The following is a 22,643-nucleotide window of genomic DNA, read 5'->3' on the forward strand; positions in this document are numbered from 1 at the left end:
ATCTATGAACAAGAAATGGTTTTGGTTAGAAGATTAAAACAAAACCAGGAAACTCATTTTTTTTTTGTCTTCAGTCATTTGACTGGTTTGATGCAGCTCTCCAAGATTCCCTATCTAGTGCTAGTCGTTTCACTTCAGTATACCCTCTACATCCTACATCCCTAACAGTTTGTTTTACATATTCCAAACGTGGCTTGCCTACACAATTTTTCTCTTCTACCTGTCCTTCCAATATTAAAGCGACTATTCCAGGATGCCTTAGTATGTGGCCTATAAGTCTGTCTCTTCTTTTAACTATATTTTTCCAAATGCTTCTTTCTTCATCTATTTGCCGCAATACGTCTTCATTTGCAACTTTATCCACCCATCTGATTTTTAACATTCTCCTATAGCACCACATTTCAAAAGCTTCTAAGGTTTTCTTCTCAGATACTCCGATCGTCCAAGTTTCACTTCCATATAAAGCGACACTCCAAACATACACTTTCAAAAATCTTTTCCTGACATTTAAATTAATTTTTGATGTAAACAAATTATATTTCTTACTGAAGGCTCGTTTAGCTTGTGCTATTCAGCATTTTATATCGCTCCTGCTTCGTCCATCTTTAGCAATTCTACTTCCCAAATAACAAAATTCTTCTACCTCCATAATCTTTTCTCCTCCTATTTTCACATTCAATGGTCCATCTTTGTTATTTCTACTACATTTGATTACTTTTGTTTTGTTCTTGTTTATTTTCATACGATAGTTCTTGCGTAGGACTTCATCTATACTGTTCATTGTTTCTTCTAAATCCTTTTTACTCTCGACTAGAATTACTATATCATCAGCAAATCGTAGCATCTTTATCTTTTCACCTTGTACTGTTACTCCGAATCTAAATTGTTCTTTAACATCATTAACTGCTAGTTCCATGTAAAGATTAAAAAGTAATGGAGATAGGGAACATCCTTGTCGGACTATCTTTCTTATTACGGCTTCTTTCTTATGTTCTTCAATTGTTACTGTTGCTGTTTGGTTCCTGTACATGTTAGCAATTGTTCTTCTGTCTCTGTATTTGAACCCTAATTTTTTTTAAATGCTGAACATTTTATTCCAGTCTACGTTATCGAATGCCTTTTCTAGGTTTATAAACGCCAAGTATGTTGGTTTGTTTTTCTTTAATCTTCCTTCTACTATTAATCTGAGGCCTAAAATTGCTTCCCTTGTCCCTACACTTTTCCTGAAACCAAATTGGTCTTCTCCTAACACTTCCTCCATTCTCCTCTCAATTCTTCTGTATAGAATTCTAGTTCAGATTTTTGATGCATAACTAGTTAAACTAATTGTTCTGTATTCTTCACATTTATCTGCCCCTGCTTTCTTTGGTATCATGACTATAACACTTTTTTTGAAGTCTGACGGAAATTCCCCTTTTTCATAAATATTACACACCAGTTTGTATAATCTATCAATCGCTTCCTCACCTGCACTGCGCAGTAATTCTACAGATATTCCATCTATTCCAGGAGTCTTTCTGCCATTTAATTCTTTTAATGCTCTCTTAAATCCAGATCTCAGTATTGTTTCTCCCATTTCATCCTCCTCAACTTCCTCTTCTTCCTCTATAACACCATTTTCTAATTCATTTCCTCCGTATAACTCTTCAATATATTCCACCCATCTATCGACTTTACCTTTCATATTATATATTGGTGTACCTTCTTTCTTTAACACATTATTAGATTTTAATTTATGTACCCCAAAATTTTCCTTGACCTCTTGCGATGTCCTCCTCAAAAATCTTCTTTACCTCCTCTTCCTACCTAAGCTTCTTCCTAAGCTTCTCTAAATTCCACCGATTCATCTGACACCTTTTCTTCAGGTTTTTAAACCCCAATCTACATTTCATTATCACCAAATTATGGTCGCTATCAATGTCTGCTCCAGGGTAAGTTTTGTAGTCAACGAGTTGATTTCTAAATCTTTGCTTAACCATGATATAATCTATCTGATACCTTCCAGTATCGCCTGGCTATTTCCAAGTGTATATTCCTCTATTATGATTTTTAAATTGGGTGTTAGCAATTACTAAATTATACTTCGTGCAAAACTCTATAAGTCGGTCCCCTCTTTCATTCCTTTTGCCCAGCCCGTATTCACCCACTATATTTCCTTCCTTGCCTTTTCCAATGCTTGCATTCCAATCTCCAACTATTATTAAATTTTCATCCCCTTTTACGTGTTTAATTGCTTCATCAATCTCTTCGTATACACACTCTACCTCATCATCATCATGCATCATCATCATTGCAGGCATATAGACGTTAACAATTGTTGTCGGTTTAGGTTTTGATTTTATCCTTATTACAATGATTCTACATAAAATAATAATGTTTACATAAATAATAATGTCCTCTACATAATTTTATTTTATTTTATGCTCATAACACAAAGAAAGAAAAACAAAACAGTACCAGTAAGTGTACCCGCAGAAAAATATTTTACTTAACGCAAATTTATTTATGATTAGGGGTTCCACCCCTTTGGTTTATTATGCAAGTTAATATGCAGAACCATAACTGTAGTGTATAAATAAAATATTGTGCCTTTAGAATAAGGTAAGTTGATTTTACTTTAATTGGAAATTATGCTTGAATTTTATATGGATGATGTTTTTTTATTAGAATATGGTATTTTGCCCCGAGGGGAGGTTGTTATATGGACTATATTTTCTAGTTAGTATGTTTAGTAGGCCTATACATAATTTTATTTTATTTTATGCTCATAACACAAAGAAAGAAAAAAACAGTACCAATAAGTGTACCTGTAGAAAAATATTTTACTTATCAACGCATATATTTATGATTAGGGGTTCCACCCCTTTGGGTTATTATGCAAGTTAATATGCAGAACCATAACTAAGTTAAAAAAAAACAGCAGAAATCAGTTGCTGTTAGTGCAAATAACATGTCTTAAAAAATAAAGTATTATTAGGGAGAAAAATAAAAAAAACTCACACTGTAGGCACAGTTCACTCTGAAAATACCTACACATTAAAAGGTTAAAAGCTCTCCATTATCAACTCATCTGATTTAAAAGGGTGTTAGTAAATTCATAAAAAAATTGATTATACTCACAGATTCCAACTGAACTAAGTAATTATATTATTAAAATGTAGTTTAAACTGAGAAGGGAGGATGACAAATATATTCAATAAACCAGATTAGAAAATACAATATAAAATTTAAAATATCCACCCTGCATACAGCCTCTATTAAATAGAATGTAATGATTAAGTAGAATGTAATGATATGATTCCATATGTTCACTAGCTATAAGAAAACTTGTTCAAGAATATAAAAAAAATTAATTAGAATAGATTTTAATAATAATATTTCAAACACTTAAACTAGTTAGTTAATCTGAATTTTAATTAAGTAAAGTTCGACTGTAGTTTAATTCAAATGCTCCGGTTACTATTTACTTTGTCACAGACAGTGTATTTAGGACTCAATTAACAGTAGTCCCAGGGGTGATCAGTATTTTATTAGAAGAGACTACCTGCCAAAGTGTAATTAGGCTTGCAGACAGTAGTAAGTAAATTTCCAAGTACTACGTTCACAACAAATCTTAAATTCAGTAAAACATGAATTCATTTGATACATTAGAATTTACAGGTATTTATCTATGATATGTATGTATTTCTAGAGTAGAATGGACAAATTACTAAAATAAAATTAATAGTTCCATAAAGACACTGAGAAAATTTTATGATTATTGATCACCTGACTTGACAAATTATGAATAAATATGAATAATTTTATTCCCAATTTACCATTTATTTTAATAAGGATCAGTTTCAGATGCAAATAGCAGGAAAAGGGGCAGCAGGCAAACACATAACAATGTTATAAAATAATGTGTACAAATTTCTAATAATTTCTCACCAATTTTTCTAAGTCTTGTTTTGCTTGTGTGTTATTTGGTTCTAATCTTAAAACAGAATTAAAATCAGCTTCAGCTTCTTTATACTTTTTTAAAGCAGTTCTTGCTGCTGCTCTCCGCTGATAAGCTTTAACATAACTAGAATCCAGTTGTAATGATTTGTTGCAGTCTTCTTCAGAAGCATTTAATCTACAAAAATATATTTATTTATATTAAACAATTAAAATAAGAAAAATAATGATTAATAACATCAGAAAAGTTTTTAAAAATTCAAACAATTACAAAAAAAAAATAAAAAATAACTCAAAACTTTATGTTAATAATGTTAGAATAGTAATATCTCAGTATGTCATCCATATTTTTTCATATAGTAAAACTATTTTTATGCCACATTCCTACACACAAGCTTTATACTGAGGTGAATTGAAAAAAAAAATTGCCTAGCATTGTAAAGAATAATATCATTCACTTCTAGTTAGTTATCACTATTGTACTTCACGAACATAAATCATAAAAATTATAATCCAATTAAGACAAAATAATTTCTTATAAAATATGGCTGTTTCAGCAAAACACTTATCCAACTAATTAACAGAAAATTATTTCTCAATATTCTTCACTGAATTAAAATCTAGAACTTGGCTTAATTATTTCTAGGAAAATGTAAAAAAAAAATAAAAAATAAATAAATAAACTGAAAAATTAGGTTCTGTACAAAAAATTAAACATATTAACCATGTTAATATCTTAGGTTAATAGGTTATTATCTATTTTATTATTATTAGGTTAGATAGGTTAATATCTATTAACCTTGAAACATCTCTGGGAGTAGCATCTTACTGAACTGAATTAAAAATGTGTAACAAACATGTTTAGTACATTAAGTAAATATTTATGTTTAATATCAAATGCCGACGACATATTAAACAATCCAGTTGCAGCAGATGAAGAGTCTTTAGACAGAAAGAATAAAGATTAAAGAAATGGTAAAAAAGTAAGTAAAGTTGAAAAAATCACAATTATTTTTTTAACAGCACGTATATTTTACTGCGTGTTATTCTTCATCAATATCCTGAAAATTGTAATCTCAACTGACTGCAATAAAGTTCTGTTAACTACCTGGAAATCAGTTTTTTTCTATTTATTATTAAAAATAACTGTATTTTTTTATAAATATAATTTGGATGGCAAAACTATCAAATTGGTATATTATGACCACAACACTGCTACACAGCCAGTCTCAAGCCTGGAGCCATCTTTCTCCATCTTTTATTTAAAAGATGGAGAAATGTGAAAGGGGAGAAAGTTACACTTTTTTTAACAAAACCTTGGATCATCTGACACCAGATATCAGAACCTTGTAAGGGCCCTGCCTAGGGTTACAGGTGAAAACTGGTCCATAACTTTAAAGTGTAAGAAAAAGAAATTCCCAATAGCAAAGAGGGCAAAAGAGTCTAGGAAGTAAACCCAAAGGAACTCCAGAGTAAGCAAAGCTCTGTAAGCTGCAGTGAAAGCAGCTTGCCTAGAAGGGAATTCCAATAAAAAAATTTCTTGGCCCTCCAAGTTGGAGATTGGGTGTGTGATTATGATCAGTGCCAAAGTGAGGAACAGCCTTTTAAGATTTGAGCTAGAATACAAACGAATACGTAAAATTAAAATGATATCTGCTTACATTATCACTGTAGTAGCCTCTGAAGGAGCCAAGAATGACTTCTATGATCACTAAGCCAGTGAGTGCCGTAAAGCTCCTAAATATCATGTGCTCCTCTGTTAGGGGACTTCAATGCAAAAACAGGAAATGAATTTTTCCTGAATGGAGTTACAGGAAATATACTTTACACTACATGAGAAGTGAGAATAGGAGAATGTTGGCAAAACTTGCAGTAGTGCAACTGCTTCTGATTGCTTCTTCACTCTCTGACCACAAGTGAATTCATTTAGGCATGTGGAAGGTACTGGATTCTAATGTATGAACAAAATTGATAACATTCTGGTATCAGAAATACATGCAAGTTCAATAGAAAATGTTAGAGCAGCCAAAAGCCCTAATTACGATACTGATTATTACTTGGTCAGTCAGGATCTTGGAACAATTAGCAGTGGCGACAAATGACTGAACAAAAACAATAAATAAGTGTATAAGGGGAGAAGGGTAACTTAATTTTTTTTTTTTTTTTGAGGGCAAAAAGCATTTTTGTGTTATAATCGCCCAGAAACAATATATTCATTATACAAAATAAATGGTAAAAAACTGGACAATTGAAAATTAATTAAAAACTGAAAATCCCAACATGCAAAAATACATTGTCAAAGTAAAAAGTCTGTAACGATGCTAAAAGCGAAATAACAACACAAAGATATACCACATTATATATCTCAAAACAATAAAATAGACATCTGTGTTACAACAAATGACATGAATATTTGGAATACACTACAGTAATTTATACATCTGAATATAAATGGATGGCCCTAGGAAATCGTAACACAGAAGATAACAACACTTAACTATCCCCTAGAATAGTTTACATGTTAGCTCCTAGTTTAAATTTGTGATGCAATGCTGCATAAAAGATACAATCCATAAAGATATGAAACACTGTTACTACAGTTGCAGCAAGCACAAACTGGTGCATCTGTTTGCATCATCAGATATCTATGAATGAGTCTAGTATGTCCTATTCACTAATGGCAGAAAATAACCTCCTTCCAATGTTATTTCTGCATGAACTCCATCGTGGAACAGTGTTTTGTAACACATGGTAACAGTGTTGTCATGGGCAAAGTTTATTGTTCATGGTAGCATCCCACTCACTCTGCCACTCATCATCAACCACCCTCTTCAGGAAACAGACTAGATCATTAGAAGCAATGCAACTGGTAAAAGGAGGCTGAAAACAAGCCACTTTTGCTCTACTAACTGTGCTGTACAAACAACAAGATGTCTGGAGTATATTAGTAATTGTCTATCAGGCACTCATGGAATCTGAACAAGAACATGTGAAAATTTTGGACTAACCATACATAAGGCCATATTAATGGTATACAGTTCTACAACAAAAATACTAGTAATGCTTGAAAGGCCAAACATGTATGTTCTGTTGCCAACCACAAAACCACAACCAACAGAATTAACGTTTCTCGAAATGTCCGTATAAACTGTAACATCAGGATTATAATACTATTTATAATACAATAAAATTCATTTAGCAAGATAACTGGATTTATGTTCTTTTTATTATACTGACAAAGATCAAAGCAAAAATTAATGAGAGAAGGTTGCCAAGGGAGGTAATAACATGGAACAACATGGAGTTTAGGTATATATCTAAACCTGAGAAAAGCTGGTGAGCTCTGATGCCTAGTGGAGCAGTAGATCTCTACTGTTCTTGGTATAGAATCAGATATTGGTTAGAGAACACCGCATCAAATGTTACATGATTTCGTTGCACTTAAATATAAGCTACGTAAGCGCAGTTCATTTGATTTCGTCTATTCGAAAGGCGGATAGCATACTGAACCTAATATTATGATTTCCAGGGGAAGTGTTACAGGAATTTTTCTACATATACCTTAGTTCATAAAGAGAAAAAGTAATGTTCAATTCATTTTACAAATCTCCGATAATAAAAGGCACACTTTCCACCAACAACTTACACTTCATAAACTCAGGACAATAAGATCATATTAGTGAAACTGACCTAAATGAGTAACCAAACATGTTCACTACATCAATTAACAAGGTAATGAGGATGCTGCTGGTTTATAGTCCAATTAGTGGTGGAGATTGTTCTGATCAAGGCATAGCCGTATCCTACTCCACACAACTGATGATGGAGTTGTTCAAGAAATGTTATCGACATAGTTTAGCCATGATTTCCGCTTAGTACACCAAAACCCTCAACAGCATACAGCCCTCGCATAGCAGTAGGCACAGAGCATTTGTCATAGACCTATGACTGAAATTATGCAAATCCCTGTGATGATCCCTTAATATCCTCCAGCATTCTTCATTCCACCACGGAACAGAAGGCTATCTACGTTTTCCAGACATTAGGGGGATATATATTCACTTGCACTATCGAGTATCGGGTGTACAAACATAAATCTGGTGGAACACATCACCACTTTCATCATATTGGCTAAATGAATCTTCATTATCTTGGCTAAATGAATTGTACTCGATCAAGTCTGCCTTCCCAACCACCCATCTGTGAAGTTGACTCCGAGACAAATCACTATTACCGACTGAGATAATAACTGGTCTGTGATCACTTCCAAAAAGGTTTATGGAAACACACCAGTTAAGATGTGGAAATAGGGATGCTGAACGCAACAACAGATCGATGCACAAAGATTTACCGGATGAAGATGATAAAAATGTGCACAATCCATCATTCAATAAGCAGAGATCTACGTTCTGCCTTTACCTGCATTTACTAGACTATTATAAAAGTGTGTGAATTTTAAAATCCGACAAAAAAAAATTTTTTTTTTGATAACTTATAATTACTTTCGTTATTTACTATTAAATAGGTATTATTACAAAATTACTCAAACTACCTGAAATTATTTTCCAATTCTTCAATTGCATTTAACAACACAATTTTAATGTAAGATCCACAATTTGGAGTCGTAACAATTAATTCAGATTTCATCGTAGTTTGTTATTATTATTACTTCTACAAATTTACCTATTGAAGAAGTAACTTTTTTTTTACAGTTTATTAACTTAAACACAAATTTAATTACAATCCACCTCTTAAAAAAAATATCTCTAAGACATGAAAGAAAATAACAGAGAGATAAAGCAGCCATATATCACATTCCTTTATGGAATTTCTATCAGCATTTTTTTTAAATTACACTTTTGTAAAACTCAAAAACATCTTTTAATTTTCAGAAATAACACAGATTTCTAAACTGAATGTAGCTGTTTAATTTTTTTTTGAAAAATAAACCATTACTACATCACTAACCATAAATTCATTATAGTTAAAATTACATAATCAATATAAGTGATTCAGTTGTGACATAAAAACTAGTAGGAAAAAATTATGAAAATATGCAATTCACATTGCCATAATAGAGCTAACAATAACAGATATAATTACTCAAACATGGAAAGGGATTTCAAGAAATTACAAAAACAACAATAACAGAAAACAATACTGATATTGCAAAAATGATTACAGAAAAACTCACAAATCAATAATTATTAAGAACTTCTGTAATTATAAGAATCTATAAAACCGTAAATATCTATGATTAGAACCAATAAAGAAGCAATCAGTAAACTTGGATGGTGAAGATCTGTACATAGCAGTTAAACCAAAATTCATTATGAAATAATCAAATGAAAGTAATTTTACAGTTAGAACCATCTATGGAACTGAGTTTTCAGTTTAAATGTAAATAACGCTTAAAAAATTAAAACACAACATCATACAAGTAAATTTACAAATCCTTGGAAAATTAATAAACAAATAAAGGTTAAAAAGGATATGGCCAATTAATTTCTGTAAAATAAATAGTAAAATCATTAGAAACAGTAATAAATTGCACTTATTTAACTAATAAATTACATAAAAATAAAACAGTAGTTAACAATTATCACTTTGTTCATTAATGAACCATTTATTCCTTTTTTTACATAGTAATGTTTTACTATTCCAGATTTTCATATTTTCAGAGAACATAACTTTGCAATTTACAAGGTTTTACTCTATAATGAGACATAATGAAATCAAATTATTAAACTTTAAAGATTCATTAATGGTTAAATCGCTTATATTTCCCTTAACTGATTGCAGAATTAAGCACTGACTAAAAAGGTAAAGAAAACAAGGTAAAACAATGTTTATGCATTTGTTACTTAACTGGTTTGATGCAAATCTCCATTCCTTTCTTTTTCATGGTAATCAGTAGACAGTAATTAGATGTTTTATAGTAAATAAAATATACAGTAGACAGTAATTAGATGTTTCATAGTAAATAAAATATATTTAAATAAAGTATATAAATATATTTTGTATATTTCATAAAGTATTTTTTAAATCATATTTCAAAAAGGCAACTCAAAAAAAAAAATATATATATATGTAGAAGTGGAGATTTACCGGTTGAAGCACATACTTTAATGAATAGAATTAATGAACTGTGAGTCTCTATCCACTGTGTGAGCTGGATTTGCACTAAATGATTGAATCAATCAAATGAATATTATTATCAAAATAATAAATTAAATTTACGTTAAATAAAATCTGTATCTATCACCAATTTTCTGAACCACCTTGCTAACTTTGTTAACAAAATAAATTTAAAATAAAAACAGTTTTTAATAATTTCATTAGTTAAAATTTTACAGATAAAATTTCAATGGTGAATAAAATTATTTTTAAAATAAATATCCTGACCAAGTGCTCATATGCAATCACAGCATATGTTGTTAATGTATGCAAGGATGCTAGATAAAAGCATTATAGCTTTTCACTGACTGAACAAAAAAACTGCACAAAGGAATTTCAGGTGCTTCATTATAAGTACAGGATAGTTATCTAAACTATTATATAAAAACTAGACTCTTAAGCTACAAATTACTGTAAAAAAAAAAATAAAAATACTAAAAAATCATGCAACAAAAGAGCATTTATATAAGCAAAAACAGAATTTTTACAGATAAGGATTTAATATTAGCATAATTGGTATTTTTTTTTTTTTTATTAACAATTTATCAGCTATTACTGTAGATATCACAATAACATTGTCACAGAAAAATGAATAAAAATCTACAATTAATCAATATTGAACTTTTCAGAAGAAGGGTAATTTTACTCGTTTATTTATGTGTGCAATAACAACACACAGACATGCAATTATATTTTTTCTCTTTTAAAATGGATGAGAAATGAATTTTGTATCATGTGAAAAATGCCAAGCCTGACTGATTCAAACCCAGAACTGTTAACATGAAAGGCAAAGATGTTAATACTGTCCTGATGGTTGGTAGCTTGGTTAAATTACTCTAACTTCATTTTTAACTTTAAAAAAAAATTACAGTACTTTTAATTTTCATTATAATTTTTATTTATGATTTTTGAAGTACCAAACATAAAAATAATGAAAATTCAAATTGGCCAATATCTAAATCTAACAAACTATTAAAATATAACAGTTTTGCTTAAGTTTATATAAAAAAAGAAACATTTAAGAAAATTTCTCATTACAATAATCAGCAATTCAAAACTTGTTAAAAGTAATAAGCCACCCTCTTTGTAGAGTAGAGTGGTTTGCTAGTGTGGAAAATTTGGCTTAAATTGTACTGTACTAATCACAGTTCATAGCATCCCTGATTAAAAACAGTAAAGAACTGAAATAGCTTAAAGAAATAAAATAATAAACATACACATACATTTACTTAAATAATCTTGAAAAAATTAACTGAATTTGTCATTTTGGTTGTTTGTGTAATGACCTCTAAAATCTGAAAATTTCCATTCAAATGGAAATTTTTAATGAGTTTGAAATTTTAAGACCACATTAAAGCCACATATATTGAGTTTTGAACACCATAACTGTTTTGAGCAACCACAAAACTTATTAATTTTAATTTTTTTTTAAATTTACATCAGCCATATTTAGTTTACCACTTCAGATTCTATAAGTTGAACATTATAACCGCATTCAATTTTCTCAAAACTCTCTAACCTCACTTATTCTTTATAATTCGACTGAAGAAACAACAAAGCTACTTTTAATCAAAACTTCTACATTTTATTAAAAATAAAGAAGAAAAAAAATGTGTTTTACAAATTAAGTTTTATAACTTAAGTATTCATTAAAAAATAGTAGATACTATGAAAGCACTTTGTTGCAAAAATATAACAATGAATGTGAAATAACAAGAATGTGATAACAAAGAACGTAATTACATCTTCACTTATCTTTCAATTTAAGCGTTAAGAGTGTTTTCACATTTTGAAGAATTGTTTAATAAGTAAATGGTAACCCAGTAACTGGAATAAACAAGGACAAACATAAAAATAAAAGAAATTTGGACCACCAAAAAACATAATTTAAAACCTGTGGCTCACTCCCTCACTCCTTAAGGAGCAGTAATTCACAAGGAAGTAAAAAATTGAACTATTTAATGCACTAGTGTTACACTTGAAACTCATTATCAAAATACTTTAATTTGAATATGCAGTTATGAATTTCCTAATTAGAAAAAAAAACTGTTTTACTCATTGCAGGATTTCAAAAATGGCTCTGTAAAATTGTTTAAAAAAAATATAAAACAAATAAATTGTCTTGTAAATTGTCCTGACAAGAATAAATCGTTATTATTTTATGACAGTCATCTCATACGATTCTACAATTCAATTTCCCTTGTAATCTAATGTTACATTAATTAAATCTTGATTCAATATATTGTCTATCAACTAGTTCCCTTTTACAAGATAATCACAAGCTTCTCTCTTCATTATATGATCTTAAAACTTCATTTATTTCTTCAATTTATTAGTAACCTGATTATCAGCAATCTCCTTAACACATTTCAAAATCCTCTACTTTCCTTTGAACTTTTTCTAAATATTATAGCTCTTTGCCAAACATATATAACTGCAGAAATACTTTTAAGAATGTTTTACATTTGATATCAGTAAACCTTTCTTTTCTGCAAAAAAAGCTCTCCTTTCCTGTGCATATTTGTTTTTGAAATATTTCTTAGTTCAATCAACATAGTTTTCTAATTTTACTATTTTATAATAAAACACAAACATAAAATATACACACACTTTTTTAATTCAATATATGAGTTTTTTTATGCAAAATTAGTACATGATATATAGTTATTAATCTACTAACAATGCATAGCGAACTGTAAAAAATATAATTATTGCTGAAAAATTATTATATTTTACAAAAGCACTTCAACAAGAAACTTATGAAAATAATTGGTGTATTGAGAGGTAGGTTTTACATTTTATTTATTTACTAACTTATTTTATTCCCTACTACTTGAAGATAGTAGGAATAATAATGTACTCTTTCCCACAGAATGGAATTCATTAATTTGTTGCTTATACCACCTCTCATAGTGTTTCTCATGATTTTGGTGGTGCTTGTAAAGCATCTGAGTGCATTTTACAAGATGCACCATTGCTTTCTCTAAAAGATGCTCATTATATAGTCAGTCCATGTGATGAACAGAGCAATGGGATTTCAATGGGCTTGGCTTGCTTCAGTGTATTTGGCTCAGTGAAAACGTTAACAAGAACTACTTCATTCCTCAACGTCTTCAGTGAAGCCTGGCAATGGGAAATTTGTTGGAATCCTCATGTCATTGTTAGAAGTCACTTTTTGTGTCTTATCAACTGTAACCAGTATAGTTATGGTACCTAACAAAAATAAAAATTATTCTGCTATGAGGATGTATTCTGATAAAATACTGATAAGTATTGTTAAATTTAATTCAGTACTTATCGATTATCTTACGGGAAAATTATTTTTCACTTTTTTCAACTTATTTTTTTGATTGATATCCTTAATTATTTAAAATATTAAATGTTATAAAATGAGTAAATAAATAAGATAATAACTTAAATGAAATAAGATAAGATCTAATGTTCAGTCTGCTAATCTTGTCTAATTAACCTTAAATATTACATCCCAGGAGACTAACGAATACTTTAATTAGAATGTTCTAATTTTATACATAATATTAAGAAAATAAATGCTTCATTTTCATGTATTAGTAATTTCATACCACTAAATGTTGAAAGTGTAATGGCACCCATATATGAAAACTGAAAAAACATAAAATAAAATTAAAAAAAAAAAAAATTATTTCTAATGAAATAATAATCTTATGATAATATTATAAAATAATAATAAATAAAAATGCAGATAAAACCGCAATACACAACAAACAGCATGGTACCAGATTACCAACAAATACCTTAAATTAAATTTAGTAGTTACTTTAATATGTTAAGGGTAAATATCTTAAAACTTTTTTCAAGTTCACAACAGATTAATGCAGTTTTACACTAGTTTGAAATTAGTAGTTCTTGATTAAACATTTTTCTTAATCTTCATTGATATGATTCAATTAAACAATAAAACTCATACAAATATTACTTTTTTCTGATTAAAAACTCTTATGCTAGATTAAAAACTACTTTTTTGATCTAAAAACATATTAAAATTCATCAGACTAGAATTTCTTGAGGTTAAATAGAAAATAAATATTATATCAATTAAATTCAATCTAGTTTTTCTAATCAATTCATGTTTAACAAAGTAACAATGTTTTACTGAATTTTTATAAATAAATAAAAACACCTCATGCTTTACTCTGACTGCCTAAATTTTATTCAGACTGTACTATAGACAACTCCGACTGTCTGATCGGAGTTGTCATTGTTTATTTATGCACGAGTTCTGTAACATCCAGAGATATTTAGTACGATTAAAAAACTTCTTGAAATAACTGCAGAATTATAAAATACACATTTTATTCCATATCCAATCGGCACTGAAATCTAAAAGCCTATTAAACTCTCAGAACTCATTCTATTCATTTTACAACATACGAGAATGTTATGTACTTGTATCCTTTGTTATTCAAGTTAGTTTTCATTTCTCACAGCTGAATAGAAAGTATCTTGACAAAATGTCTGTTAACTATTGTTTCTGGTGTTAGAATTTAACTTTTCTTAAGGCTCTTTGTTTAAGATTAAAATTTAGCCATAAGACTTAATAGATAAGATGTTTCATTCAAAATGTAATAATTAATAATACACAACTTTTAATTAACCAGAGGGAAACATTCCTAACCTAGAATCTGACTATTTTCTCTTAAGGTGCATGAAATCAATTTTATTATTTTTATGAATAGTTACAAACTTTTTTAATATTTAATACATTTTGTAATGTAACAAAAGCTTTTAATAAATATTTTACAACACAGTAACATTAAATCTAGGTAACTTAATTAAAAAAAAGAGGTTAAAATAGAGGTTATGTGATATAATTATTAATATTAAATAAATATACAATGTTATATTAATCATAAAATATTTTTTTAACAGGCAGGAAGAATTCTCAGTTTGATTCTACTGTTATTTTTTGTTACCTTTTATTAGATGCATTAATCCTTTTTTTAATATGAAAAAGAAATATCTTAGGTACTCTAAGTAGAATACATCAAGTAGTAAACATTTAACAATAAATACACAGTTTACATACAAAATTGTAAGATATTTTTATTTTTTGTCATCATCCATACTTTGTACTGAACTGATTAATATTAATCCCTTTTCTTATCCTTACATCCATAACATTTTTATAAGAAAATGTAATAATTTTTTTTTAATCTCCGGTACTACTGTTAGGTATTTCTTCAGAGAATGAAATTTTTTTTAGAATGTGAAAATACCATGCCTGACTGGTATTCGAACCCGGGACCTCCAGATGAAAGGCCGAGATGCTACTTCTTGCACCACAGAGGCTGGTATAATAAAAAATTTAAGTAAAATATAATACACATTCCTTTTTGTCCGACAACTCATGCTCAGAAGTAGACTATATATATCATTTTGGTGTAATCCTTTTTTTAATTTATAAAGATGAATAGTACTATGAATAGTAATATAAAAGAAAAGTAGAAGATTTTAAATAAAATAATTTTTTAAACAATAAAATCATCTTCAAAGTAACAACAGCTGTTCTCCATGGTGGAATGATAACATCTTGGAATTTTATCCAGGGGTCTCAGGTTTGAATCCCAGTCAGACATGGCATTTTTCAAATGCTACATATTTCCATTTTCACATTCCCATGTATAAGCTTCTTTGTAAGGTTCTGTGTTGAATTAAATCGCCAGTAAAAATAAATAAACAGTTACAATTAAGTATTTTGAAAATAAGTTTCTTTTTCAAGTCTTCTTTAATTCTCATTTTGGGAAGTTGGCAAAAATTAAGATAACGAAATTGTTGGTAGTTAATTAGTAATTTTTAATTTTATATAGATTCAAACAAGTCTTCTTCTGAGATTTTATTGATTTTTTAAAGATTTATTTTATTTTTATCAAAATGCCATCAAACGTGATGAAAAGATTGATTGTCAAATCAAGATGATATTCAAGAAAGATATCAACTAAACTTCAAATCAAATTTTTTTTCTATTTAGGATACTGTAAGAAATGTTCTACAAATTAGTGAAAGAAGCTTCAAAGTCATTTATGCTATGATTCAGTACCATGTACTCTGTGATAGATTAAATATCATAGTCACCTAAACTAGAAGCTCACTCTTTTCAAGACAAAATTCCATTATCATCCAAATCAGCATTAAATGATTCAAACATAAATTTTATATCAATTTCCCTTCTTTATTTTCATAAACTCTTACAGTTCTGCTAGAGTATTACTTCATCAAAGCATATATTTACAGTGTTAAATAAGAGATCCTAAATTAAATATCATTTAAGATACAACGTCCAACCAATTACAATAAAAATTAAAGGGTGGCACCATTACAAACATTTGGTATTTAAACAGACAATTATTTTAGGAATAAAAATAAATTACTGTGGTAAAAAGCAAAGGGAAATGAATGTAAGCAAAAAATCAGAAGTTGTCTTTTCTTGTACAAGCTATAATGGAAAACTGAATTTTTCCAAGAGTAACATTATTGGGTGCACAATGCACATCCTAAAAAAGTAATTTTTTTACACGAATTTAATATATAAAATTTTAGGGAATCTGCATAACAAACTTATCAATATCTGCAATTTAATTTTATGAAATAAAACAAGTAGCATTATCAAAAATAGTGCTGAATAATATTTGTGTGATGCAGTAGTAAATACAGTAAAATGTGAATAATTTTTCAAAATAACAAACATAAGCGTTTTTCCGATGTTTCTTTAAGTATTTAAATATTTACATATTTTACCCTTATCACTGACAGAAGAAATGGTCATTCAGTTGTTTAAGATGATTTTTTTTTTACCCAAAACAAATGACTACATTTCCAAAAAGCAATTAAAATAGAATAACCATTTTTTAACCTGAAAGAATAAAGCACACTATTTCTAGTAAACTCTTCAACCAATTACTGCTGGAATACTCATGTTAATCTTGATATTGTGTAAATAATCTAATAAAAACAAAAAAATAAAAAGAAAATGACGTACTTTTTAAATCTATTTGTATTACTCTTAATAGTGTATTTATTTTTATAACAAACAAATTCAAAAGTGTACATGTAAGACAGCTGCATTTAAATTGCATACTGATGATTGTTATTATAATAAATATTTAAATGAATATATTAACACAGTTATGACAATTTTAAATTCACTGAATGCACGTTTTAATAAAAGAGGTACATATAAATAAAATCCTGTACTCTAACTTCATTTAATCTTACGTTATGTTAATCATCCAAAAAAAAGAAAAAAGGTAGCTTTAAATACTTCTGTTTGTGAACATAATAAATTAAATGTAATTTTAAGTACATATATTAAATACGTGAAAAATAAAAATCAAATATTGAACAATTTTCCATTGGTTATGTTTTTACACACAAGTGTACTTATATTAAATAAAATTCTCAAACCTTTTAGTACTAAAAAGATTTTGGTATTGCTGTATTTAAGATGTCAGTTAGATGCAAGTCCATCACTGATTTAAAAACTTATCTGTAGAAAGAATTCACACAAATTTAATAATTTTCACATCACTTATTCAAATATAAAAAACGTTTTCAAATATTTTCTTCAGCTTCGATGAATAACGACCCACAAATAGTTTGTCCATCATTCATATAATGAACGTATCTGTATCTTGCTACACCTTTGGATATCATTAATTAATAATACATCAAAGTAAATTTTGATCGTAGTTAGTTTAATACTAATATACAAACTTTTATAAAAATGATGTTACAGTTAAATAATACGTTAAGAATAATAATAAAAACCATTAAACAAAAAATTCCGATGAAATTCAAAAAAATTATAATGGTCTGTGAACCTCAATAAATCACTTCTTAGTAATTTAGCTACCTAATTTTCTTTTCTAGTAAATTATTCAAAGCAACATGACAAATGTTTTTTACAACATAGATATAAAAATTAATATAAATGAAAGTAAAATAGTAATTGAAAAATTCTGTGTGATGTTTTAATTCAATCACCTTCTTTAAAATTCCTTTAACATATATTTTTTATTATTAAAATAATTAAAAATTAGATAATTTAAATCTTTCCCTTAGTACTAGTCTATCATCGTTTGTAATGTCATTATTCTTGAGACAATAATCTAGTAATATGTTTATACCTGAAAAAAAATAAAATAAATAACATAATAGAATTATAAGTAAAATTATGTACTTTACTAGTGATATACTTTACTAATTGAAAACAAAAAAGTAATAAAATATAAATATATTAAACATTTTAACTTAAACAGATAAAAAATTATAATCACTTAGTTCTTAACATCTGAAATAATGCAATCAGAAAAACTTAAGTCATATGAATACACACATATATCCTACAAATACCAACAAATATTTGACATTAAAAACTAAATTTTATTAACAATAAAACACACAAATAAAAGAGCTGCAAAAAGAATGTTTTACAACAGCAAGCAGGACAATATTACAAATGAACAAAGTCAACACATTAAAAGTGACAAATTTTAGAGGTTTTTGGAAACAATGTAAAATGAAAAACATAATATTTGAAAAAATGCAATCCTTGAAATATTTTCTTTTTAATAAATAAAATTGGTAATGAAAATCACCACATAAAAGTAGAAAGAAAATTGAAATATAAGTTTAAGTACCCATTGTTCCTCTAAGTTCTAGATCTTCCTTATTACGTATTACATTAAAACTACGTAAAAATATTTATTTCCTATAATTCAAGAAATCTGTGAAAAGTTTGTATACAATATGCTTTAATTTTCATCACTACAATTTAAAGAAAAATTCTGAACATATAGCTAGAAAAAGGTTTTACCCTTGAGAAGGAAGTATATTAGTTTATCTTTCCGCATAACTTTTTTTTTGTTCAGTTACTCTGAGTAAACTAATGTCAAATACATTCTTCTAGACAGCGCAGCTCACTATTTTCAAGAGAAAAAATAGTAAACATTAAAACTTTCAATTGTTTAGTTATGTCTAGTTAAAATAGTTCACGCTACAAGTTTTATTAAATCAAGCTAAAGTCAAACCACATACAAATAGTAAAACAGAAAAAAATTTGAGAAAGTGGAAACAAATTGAAATAAACACTGAATCAGTAGCCCCTTCAATTTTATATGGATTGTAGCAATATAAGAATAAAATGGATTTTAAAGTACAGATATCCTTATCTATAAATGCAGTAGAGGGGTAGATACACAAAAAAAATCATGCCACCTACCTAATTATAAAAACTACAGTACAATTAACACATTACATGCTATTCCGGTTCCCAGGAGCTGGAGGCAACAAAATGTTAGCTGCAGCATCAATATTTCCTTACTTCAAATACCTGCATTTCCTCTATCCAGTAAGGGGACAGCACTATCATATCAGTGTTATTCCAGTCACCGGCACCTCCCAATCTAATCATTATTAGTGGTACCATCATGATGAACTAAAATGTGTATCCAACTAATTGTATACCCCTAAATATGCTTAGAAAAATATTACATTTATGTAGTTCCTATCCTCTAAGTCAGGAGCTGCAGAAAAAATTGGTCAATCTTTCCTCACATGAGGGATTGGTGCTGCATTGCTGAGGAGTAAAGAATTTCATAACGCATTGTGATGAAATTCAAGTTTTATGATTGTTAGCACTTTACTATCACATTGGTTTCCATTTTTTTAATTTTATTGGTTTTATTTTAATAAAACACTTCTGAGGGGCGGGTACAACTACAAACTACAAAAAATAGAATGAAATGAAATTTGCTAATGCAGAAACAAAATAAAAATTTAATTAGTACAAATGAAAACTTGATTCACTTCACAGTAAAATTATCTTAAAAAAGCAATAATACTGTAATTATCCTAAAATAAAAATAACTTGATGAAAACAGCAACCAATAAAAAAAAATTCTTGGGCTTTACTCAGTTTTTTTTTTATTAAAGAAAGATATGAAATTATTATTTTAATCCAGAAATCTGATTAAGATCAATAAATATTGATAAAAAATACTTATTGTAATGCTCACAATAAAACAATCCTAAACAAAAAATAAAAATACAATAAGCAATGAGAAATGAAAATTAGAGTTTATTTTTTCATTTATTTTTTCAAAAATAAATAAATTTATATGCTTTTCTATCTGCTTCTTTGCTAGCCATTGTTTCCTTTAGATTTTGGTAGAACCTCTGCACACCCCAGATCTCCTGGTCTGAAGAATGTATAGCAAAGTATCTTGCCCAGTTCTTACTCTGCTGTCTTATTGTCAATATGAACTAAAGTCTTCACTAAAGTTCTCTTGAATTGTGTTATAGTAAATTTTTTACTACCCAGAATCATCTTATAAATAACGCATGCATTAACTAACTACTGCCACTCCAAAAAATAATTTGAATACTACATTCCTATACAATTTCATACCCTTACACAAAAGTACTTGTGAGCTTTATTGACTAATTAGTGCGATTAATCAGTCAAACAATTAGTAATAAAAATAAAACATACATAATTGCCTGAGATAAAAATAAACAGCCAGGCATACTCTTAGAAAATTTTTAGTTTATGTTCCAATAACTAGCAAACAAATAAAATGGTCCAGACCTGGGCGGGAGGAACCACACTTTACTAATAATTCATAACCATAGGCAACTCATGCCCCTGAAGACTGGAATTGTGTATATTAAAAAGTACTAATGAAATATAAGTCATAAGTTGCTATAATTTATAAAATCTTAAAAATAAAAATATTGTAAAATTTAACAACCACACTGAGAGAAGTCTTGACCGCTTCTACACCACAATAGACAAAAGACGAATTCCAGCTCCCACAGACCGATATAGCGCCCAAAAAGATTAGAAAAATTTAACCCACAGCTAATGTGTTACATTTCCAGTTAAATAGCTGATACCTCAAAAATACAAGAGGATATCCAAAACGTTCTAAGGTCTATTAAAAAGAATCAAGAACACATATACAATTTTTACTGCTCTTTGAAGTAAAAATTTTACTCTACTTTTCTACATAGTTCACACCACTGTGAAGGCACTTACCAAAGTGGGGCACCAAAAGTTGTATCCCTTTGTCATAGAATGATGCTGCCTACAACACTAGTCACAAATCAATGACTTTCTTGACCTCGTTCATTGTTATGAAATTATCAGCCAGGAAAGAAGTTTTTAAGATGTACAACCAAGTGAGTTACTTGGTGTAAGTCTGGGCTACACAAGGCATGATCAAACTGTTATTAGCCAAAGAACAGAAGGATATGAGGAGAACATTGTGGTGACAGTGTGAGGGAAAACATTATCATTAATCAACACAATGTCCCAGTAAGTAAGCTGTGTTGCTTTTTGTGGATTACACGACACAATATTTTTCAGTTTTACAACAGACATCATTGTTGACTGTGTCAATAGTGATGTCAAGCTAAGTCAAGGAGCAAAACTTCTGATCTCAAAACACTGTGCATATGAGTTTTTGAAAGAGGAAAACATCGATTTGCATTTTGTGTTCCACTGTAATGAAGTGCATTGCCATTAAGAGCCATCATTCACATCTTGTTCCTAGTGACTATATGGCTCAAGAATTCATCACCTTGTTCTCTTTACCGAGTAAAAAATTTCAACAAACTGTTCAACTATTTGATTTTGTGATTTTCTGTAAGCATCTTAGGTATTATCTTAGATTATCTTAGTTTGCAGATAATCTCATGAAGAGATGAATGTGAAATCTCTGGAAAATGCATTAAATCATCACTAACAATTAAATCACAATTAGAGTATGGCAGACACTCCCTTGGGAGGCGTAATACCAACCAGTCGGACCGGCCCAGAGGAGTCGAGTATCAAAAAAAAAAAAGGTCTTGTTACAATGTATAAAAATGAATGTTTGTTTATCCCGTATGCGTTCCTACACCATCCACCCGATTGGTACACCATCCACCCGATTGGGATGAAACTTTGGTGAGTTGTGCGCACGCCCGTGAAGGTTTCTAAATTAGTTTCGACCCGCTAGGTGGCGCTGGGATCGAGATAATTCAGAAAATTGTATTTATGATTCGATTTGACTCATATTCAGAATAAGTATTAGTCACGTGAAAAGAAATATTTTTTGCAAAACATGGACCCGCTAGGTGGCGCTGGTGTCGAGATGTTTACGAAACAAATATACAGACTTTGTTCTTATATATATATATATATATATATATATAAAAAAGACAATGTTCGTATGTCTGTCCACTATAAACTAAAAAACTACTGGACCGATTTACACTCGGAAAAAAAAGAAAGGTAAAAAATAAAAAAGGGAAGAAAAGAAAAGGAAAGATTGAAAAAAGGATAAAAGGAAAAGGGATAAGGAAGAAATAGGTAAAAAGGGAAATAAGGGGAAAAGGGTGAAAAAGGAATAAAGTGAAAGGTTAAATTATGTGAATTCCATAATGTCCAGGTTTTTAATGTTTTATCAAACTTTTATCTACATATTTACTCAAATCTAGCAATGGTG

The 22,643-nt window shown here is 28.9% G+C and overlaps 1 protein-coding gene across 1 annotated transcript in view; it reads right to left on the reverse strand.

Moving 5' to 3' along the window:
* The window catches only part of LOC142321156 (RNA polymerase II-associated protein 3-like), a 111,639-nt gene that overhangs the window by 39,383 nt on the left and 49,613 nt on the right, over positions 1–22,643 (reverse strand). The window contains exons 9-10 of the mRNA XM_075359150.1: positions 8,492–8,594; positions 3,931–4,117 (exon numbers count right to left, since the gene is read on the reverse strand). Of these exons, the coding sequence (XP_075215265.1) occupies positions 3,931–4,117; positions 8,492–8,594 (290 nt within the window). The remainder of the gene's footprint in view (positions 1–3,930; positions 4,118–8,491; positions 8,595–22,643) is intronic.

Source organism: Lycorma delicatula, chromosome 3 (assembly GCF_047948215.1).
Source record: "Lycorma delicatula isolate Av1 chromosome 3, ASM4794821v1, whole genome shotgun sequence".
NCBI lineage: Eukaryota > Metazoa > Arthropoda > Insecta > Hemiptera > Fulgoridae > Lycorma > Lycorma delicatula.